Raw genomic sequence first — 6,724 nt, forward strand, 5'->3', positions numbered from 1 at the left:
TTTTGTTATAACCAATACTTTAATAATTATAGTTTACAAAAAATCTCTTACAATGACATTGGAAAAGATTAAAAAAGAATCATCACACACGAATAACATAATTTAAGTTTAAGCCACATAATAATTTCACAGATTAGTCATCCTTCAGCACAATTTGGTAAGGTTCATAAGTTATTAAATCATCAAGATGCATATGCAGATAGGAGATTGTAAGGTTTATTTCTTTTCGTTGTCCTCTTTTAATGTGACCGTGCGGTTGAAAACGAGCTGCAGCAATAAAACAATTACACATATAAATATACTCATTAGGAACAAGTAATGCATTGTTTTTAGCTTTAGATTTATAGCTGCTTACGCCTTTGTTCGAACTGTCCGGATCTACAGAGAAAAATCCCATGCGTTCAAATTGAAATTGGGAATACACTTTGGGCTCTTTGATATGTGCATCGGCAAGAGCTTCAACTTTGTGCAGGCTGTCAAGTTTACAATCAGAAAGAAATCCACCAGGAACTTGTTCAGGATCTTCAGGATTTTTGTGTTGAAATCTAAATTTTAAAGTCAATCAGTAGTGAAATGTTCAATACTTATATATGTAAATTTGAATTTAATGACAACATACAGACGATCATAAAGACGAACTTCTACTTTCACAGGATCCGCAACCCAATGAATGAAACCTTTTGGTTTATTGGAACTTGAAACGAGTTCACAAGATACATCGAGTTGAGTAACACGTCCACCTTCTTGGTGACATTTTTTATATGTCAAAACAAGTCCCGCATGGCGAAGACCGACCGGTTGGCCAGGAGCAAATCGCTTATAACCTTTATCGGGTTTCTGGAAAATTAAAACAAAAAACTTATTAATAAAGTCCAATGCAATACTACCAAAAATCTTCATGAATAGGAAACATACTTCAACAAAATCACTGGATTCAATGTAGATGACACGCCGTAAGGCAACCTTGTGAACTGCCGAACCACTGACCGACGGAAAATCTGGCACTTCGATCATATGATTGTCCGGATGAGGAAAGTTTTCAATTACAACTTTGAGAGGTTCCAAAACAACCATTGTTCGTGGTGCAGTAATGTTCAATCTGTCGCGAACACATGCCTCCAACATAGCCGGTTCGACCATAATAGTTGCACCTGTAACCCCCATGCGGACGCAGAAATCATTGACGGCTTCTGCTGGGAATCCTCGACGTCGGAGTGCAGGAAGAGTGAAGAGTCGTGGGTCATCCCAGTCTAAATAGCAAACAAATAACAATAGTGATAGAATTCTTCATTCGGCTAATTCTTATTCTAAATATTTAACAAAGATAAATTACCAGTCACGATTCCTTCATCAATCAATTTAGCAATCTTCCTTTTGGACACCACAGTGTAGCACATGTTTAAACGTCCATACTCCCACTGAACAGGAATGTACGTTTCAACGGACTCACACAACCAATAGTAGGAAGAGCGACGGTTCTGAAATTCCTTGGTACACAGCGAATGAGTAATATTTTCCAGAGAATCGCACAAACAATGGGTAAAATCATAAGTGGGGTAGATGCACCATTTTGAGCCAGCTTTTGGATGAGGAACATATCGAACCCTGAGACAAATTACTAGATTATTACTACTCCACAATGTGAATATTGTCGTCATTGTTTTGATATGGATTGTCGGTCACCTATAGGCCACGGGATCTTGCTTTCCTTCCTCTAGAGTAATTTTCATACGCAAAGTAGCCTCTCCCTCTTCATATTTTCCCGTTTTCATGTCCTAGTAAAAATAGTTGTTTAATTTATATGAACATTCACTAAAAACTAAAATTGTACATTTGACTGACCTCAAATAACTGTAGATTTAAATCAACAGGCCGATCTCTCCAAGGGGATACTTCTGTATTGAAACCTTTCATCTGATCAGCAGTCTGGTGGCAAACATATGCCAATCCTTTATGAATTAGGACCTTCGCAAATTGGTATAACTCTTCAAAGTAATCGGATGCGTGAGTGATTTTGAACGGAGAATATCCTATAGATTATATCGTGTTTAAATTAATATAAAGATGTACAAACATATTTGCATTGTAGTTATTGGGATTACCTAGCCATTCTACCATTTCGTTAATGCTTAGAAAAAATCGTTCCTCCTCCTTTTCAGGATTGGTATCATCATATCGAAGAAAACAAACTCCATCATTGGCACGAGCATAACCAAAATTAATATTAATTGCTTTTGCGTGGCCAATGTGTAGAATACCATTCGGTTCTGGAGGAAACCTTGTTCTGACCTACACAATAATAATTATATTTAATGAATAAGGAGTCCTTATTAAGGACATATCAACTGAATTATTGTTAATACCTGTCCACCTGTTTCCTTCATATGCTTTTTTAATAATTCCATTGCTAGCCCAGAAGTAGGATATCCTTCAGTGGTATAATTCCCACCAGGTTTGTGAAACGGAAGTTTCTTTAAAATATTGATAATTCTCTCTTGTGGAGTTAAATTCTCGTCTTCGTCTACTGCACTTGCTGCTGATCCTATGGCTGCTTTCGTATCACCAGATCCTCCTTTCGGTGCTCCTCCTCCTTTATTGCTCTTGGAAGTATTCGAGTCTTTAGCTTTTGGCTGACCTGCTTCTTTGGGTAAAGGAAGTCTATCTGCATCAGTTTTAGGTCCGAGTAGAACGATGAGCTGGGTTTCCGCCTCATTTCGAACTTTTCCACCATCCGCCCAACTCATCCCTGGAAGGTTTCGAACATGTGATAGGACAGTGCCTAGATTGAAACGATATCTCTTTTCCAAAACTTCGCTTTTGTAGTGATCCATTGCAACTTTCACAGCACTTTCGATATCATCGTCAGTTATTTTAATTCCGACTCCACAGGATTCTTCGAAACTCGCTACGTTCAGAACTGGGTCCTTCAAGTTTTCCAATAAATATTTTAAGGCAGCTGCAAATTAGATAACAAAATATTACATACCTAACTAACTTTACAACTTATTGAGTAACTAATTATATACCTGTCACTCGCTGTTCCGTGTCCAGCTTTTCTGACAAGACATACTTGATAAGAATTGGCACATACTTCTGAATGGCAGGCTTCATTTTTGATCCAATGGCGTAAATGAGATTTGCTACTTTTTTCGAGGGTGGATCAGCGCCTCCATTGCTCTTATACTGAAAAAAACATTGGTTAATTACAAATTTTACAACCATTTACGTTATTTACAACTACTCTAAACTAATCATACCTCCACGACTGCTTCCTTTAAATATTTCGATAACGTAACGTTTTTGGCCGTCTCTTTCGCCTTGGATTCCGTCATTCCAAAAAATGTTTCCAATTCCTTTTCATCCATCTTATTTAATTTGGTTTTATGGAGTATCACAATATCACAAATAGCAGCACACACGCTCAGGTTTTATTCACTGGTCGAAATCTGTAATAAATAAATAGCACATATAACTACAAATTTTGAATTTCAAATACTAATTAGCACTCTCAACACAAGAATAATTATTGATGAATATGATTAAAGAAACCATTTCTTATGGCAAAATGACATAATAAAACAAATACCAAACATACCAAGACAAACGTCCATATCTTTTGGCGAAATTACATCACCAAAATTTGCATGTCGTGAAAATCAACCATATGGTGCAATGTTTATTTGCACACGCAATAACATTTGCAAATTGCATGAAAACTTGTAAATTGAATAGAATAATTAAAACCGTACCAAATTGAGCCGGATAAACTGAGCCACCCCCACCGCACTTCTGCTGATAATTTACAACCAGACTATTTAAACCCCAAAATGTTGGCGTCACTAAAATAATGTTGCTTATATACCGATAAGATAACGCAGCATACGACCAGACCGGCGAATGTGTAATGAGCAAAAGGTTGTAAAGAGCGGATTTGGGATGAAATCGAGGCAGAAAGAGAATCTCAAAATAAAGCAGTTTCTTTAAATAGCCAACAGCCGAATTCATGTTGAAAATTTGAGCTACAAATGCTCCCCTTCTTCTTCCGTCTAGAGAAAAATACTTATCACCATAATTTATAAGATAAGCAAATCATCTTATCGTCCTATTGACGAGACATGCTCTCATAAATGGAGAACAATCCTCTATTTCTCCATTGAACAAGAACCTTTGACTGCTTACGGTTAATTTGTGTTACACAACAAATTGTGTGACCAACTTACAAGCTACAAATTTGTTTAGTTTTTCTTATCTTCTTCCGCTAAAAAGGATGAAATACAAGTATTAGAGTACCTTTTGTGAGAAGAGATGTCGTCTTCCGTGACGGCGGAGGGGGACGAGGCGTTAACCGGGTTGGTGGTGATGGAGGATGAAGGTCAGGGTCACGAAGGGGAAGAACAAGCCTGCTACTTGACCTTTAACTCTCACCCCCTCGTCTTCCACAAGGTGGAACAAGACGAGGATGACGTCAATGATGGCACAACCACGACGGTCGTAACGGTAGAATATTTGGACCATGTCGTTGGACTAGACGACCCCTCGTCCTCCATACAATTTGACGACGAGCATGCCCGTGCGGTCGCAAATTTGTTGGAATTTCATAATCAACAGACCAACTTTTCCTACACTGGTGGGGAGGAGGATGGCGTTGAGGGGGATGGAGTGGGGGAATATTCAGAGTCGGGTGAAATGGTAAAATTGCATTTTAACATTGTGTTGATAAGGAAGGAATGTATATTTTTAATTAATTTTAGCAACTCGTGGAGGACGATGGATCCCGACTCATGACCATTCCGATAGAAGTGACGCATTTACCGGTGCAAGTGAAGCACACTGTGTCGCCAAAGAGGTCGTATGGAAGAATTAAACCCGGTGGTGATACGAGTAATAGTAGTAACATCCGTCCCAAACCGATAACAGCAGCAGTAGTAGGAGATGTCCAAAAAGGGCAAAGTAGTAGTAAGTCCTCGCCAAACTTTACAAATCCGCAAGGTATTTGATCAGTGATTTTACTTATTAAGGATTAAGGAGTGATTTTACTTTTGCATCACATTGTTCTTAATTCTGCTAATATGTGTAGGTCTTCCTCGCCTAAAGGGAAATAGGAGGACAATTATTGATACGCAGAAAGTAATTCCGATTCAGCAGTTTAAACGCCAACTGACGGATACTTCTGATATAGTTCTCACTGCTATGGATTGTGCTCCACCCACGAAGAAAGCAATGAACTATTTGGCGTATGGTGGGGTTGGGAAGTATTTTGCATACTCAGGTAAGTTACATAATCCGAATAATTGTTTGTACAATTTATCATATTATTTAAGTTTGTTGTTTAGGTCGGAGATGTTCAAGTGTGCCTTTAGCTAAACTATTTTTTAGTCGTTTAAACCTAAGTACGGACTCCAGACAGGCTGCATCATCGTCGTCGACAGGGATTGAAGGATCGGAGAAACCCTTTATTATTCCATTAAATGCAGAATTAAGTATGTGTAAATAGTGTAACAATTTAAATTTCTTAATTAATACATGTATGTTTTGTACATTATTGCAGAAACTCCCGTGTCCCTCAATTATGAAGGAGATACACGGCGAAATAACACCATTTTACCATGCCAGTTCAATGATGCTGTCGCAAAACGAGCTGCCAATTCCTTTGACTCTTTTTGTAAAGGCATGACGGTAAGAAATTTAAGATAATAATAACTGATTTTGGGTCTGGATTATATTTTTCTTCATCCTCTTATTTTAAAATATAGAAACCAACAAAGTTGGAATTCTCTGCCAGAACAATTAAACCCCGAAGTACTCAGAGATCCAAACTAAGTCCACGACTTGTAAACGGTCGTCATCCAGATGTTCATTCATCACCTAATAATATTACACCTAGAATACTATATGTTAGTAATTTGCCTACCTCAAGTGAAGTCACTACCCTCAGACTACAAACTCCTGCCGATAACGATAACACATTTCCACTTGAACATTCAATCACCGCCGATCATGGAGAGCAAGTAATATACTCCATTGAAGGAGGTCAACCCGACGAAATGATCAAGGCCGAGATTGTTGATCCTACAGAATTTGTCAGTGGTGAAAACAACACCCACCACGAACACGAGTTGACAAACATCAAAGTCATCCAAGAACCATCGTACGGATCATCTAACAGTGGTCCTTCAAATTTTGAAATGTTGATCGCTGCAGCTGAACAACATACAAATCTTTCCTCTCCTGACGACGAGGAATCCCCCGCCCTCAATACGAGTACCAGTATTGACTCAACCAGTACCGTCAAAACAGAAATCCTCCAAGTCGAAACGACCCAGCAAGAAATAAAAGACGAGGAAGTTGACATGGTTGAATATACAAATATCGTCGAGGGAGAACAACTCATAGTTCTCAGCGACAGTGGGGAACGCTTCCGTGTACAGCAAGATTCCCGAGGGGAATTAACCCTCTGGCCCCACACAGAATACGACACTAATATTTTCGCATAATAAGTCGCATAATTATAACACAACTTTCACTTTCACTAGTGACGCTAATAATCCTGTTAAAACTGTTATATTATTTTTTTTCTCAATTTTTTTTTGCAAATCTATTATATATGATGTGATACTTACATCATGTCAGACTTTTAAGGTATGTGACTAATAATAAATCTATCGTTCTTAGATTGTTGACTTCAATAAAAAATTAAATATATCCACAAATATGTATGTTTAAT

At 38.0% G+C, this 6,724-nt stretch overlaps 2 protein-coding genes across 4 annotated transcripts; one reads left to right on the plus strand and one right to left on the minus strand.

Annotated features, from left to right (window-relative positions):
* Positions 1 to 3,888, minus strand: LOC110856815 (probable glutamine--tRNA ligase). 2 transcript variants are annotated; one of them, XM_022105373.2, is made up of 13 exons: positions 3,863 to 3,881; positions 3,750 to 3,792; positions 3,258 to 3,446; positions 3,027 to 3,183; positions 2,364 to 2,956; positions 2,103 to 2,289; positions 1,843 to 2,030; positions 1,684 to 1,775; positions 1,334 to 1,605; positions 916 to 1,250; positions 620 to 837; positions 356 to 545; positions 1 to 267 (listed from the first exon to the last, which is right to left on the minus strand). In XM_022105373.2, the coding sequence occupies exons 3-13, from the start codon at positions 3,363 to 3,365 to the stop codon at positions 217 to 219; spliced, it is 2,391 nt and encodes a 796-aa protein (XP_021961065.1). In that variant the 5' UTR covers positions 3,366 to 3,446; positions 3,750 to 3,792; positions 3,863 to 3,881; the 3' UTR covers positions 1 to 216. The 2 variants fall into 2 exon arrangements, with proteins under 2 accessions (XP_021961065.1, XP_035713397.1); XM_035857504.1 differs by having other exon boundaries at positions 3,750 to 3,888.
* A 138-nt stretch (positions 3,889 to 4,026) lies between these two features.
* Positions 4,027 to 6,704, plus strand: LOC110856998. 2 transcript variants are annotated; one of them, XM_035857505.1, is made up of 6 exons: positions 4,027 to 4,689; positions 4,752 to 4,956; positions 5,078 to 5,269; positions 5,334 to 5,480; positions 5,549 to 5,676; positions 5,754 to 6,704. In XM_035857505.1, exons 1-6 carry the CDS (start codon positions 4,306 to 4,308, stop codon positions 6,492 to 6,494), a joined length of 1,797 nt encoding a protein of 598 aa, XP_035713398.1. In that variant the 5' UTR covers positions 4,027 to 4,305; the 3' UTR covers positions 6,495 to 6,704. The 2 variants fall into 2 exon arrangements, with proteins under 2 accessions (XP_035713398.1, XP_021961282.1); XM_022105590.2 differs by having other exon boundaries at positions 4,028 to 4,689; positions 4,752 to 4,989.
* Positions 6,705 to 6,724: the final 20 nt, after the last annotated feature.

This window comes from Folsomia candida, unplaced genomic scaffold (assembly GCF_002217175.1).
Source record: "Folsomia candida strain VU population unplaced genomic scaffold, ASM221717v1 Fcan01_Sc017, whole genome shotgun sequence".
Taxonomy (NCBI): domain Eukaryota; kingdom Metazoa; phylum Arthropoda; class Collembola; order Entomobryomorpha; family Isotomidae; genus Folsomia; species Folsomia candida.

Coding starts and splice junctions, on each gene's coding strand:
- LOC110856815 (XM_035857504.1), bottom strand. CDS start 3,365: ATGGATGAAAAGGAATTGGAAACATTTTTTGGAATGACGGAATCCAAG. Junction 2,290..2,363: donor TGAAGGAAACAGGTGGACAG/GTATTAACAATA, acceptor ATTATTGTGTAG/GTCAGAACAAGGTTTCCTCC. Junction 268..355: donor CGGACAGTTCGAACAAAGGC/GTAAGCAGCTAT, acceptor TTATTGCTGCAG/CTCGTTTTCAACCGCACGGT.
- LOC110856998 (XM_022105590.2), top strand. CDS start 4,306: ATGTCGTCTTCCGTGACGGCGGAGGGGGACGAGGCGTTAACCGGGTTG. Junction 4,690..4,751: donor ATTCAGAGTCGGGTGAAATG/GTAAAATTGCAT, acceptor AATTAATTTTAG/CAACTCGTGGAGGACGATGG. Junction 5,481..5,548: donor TCCATTAAATGCAGAATTAA/GTATGTGTAAAT, acceptor ACATTATTGCAG/AAACTCCCGTGTCCCTCAAT.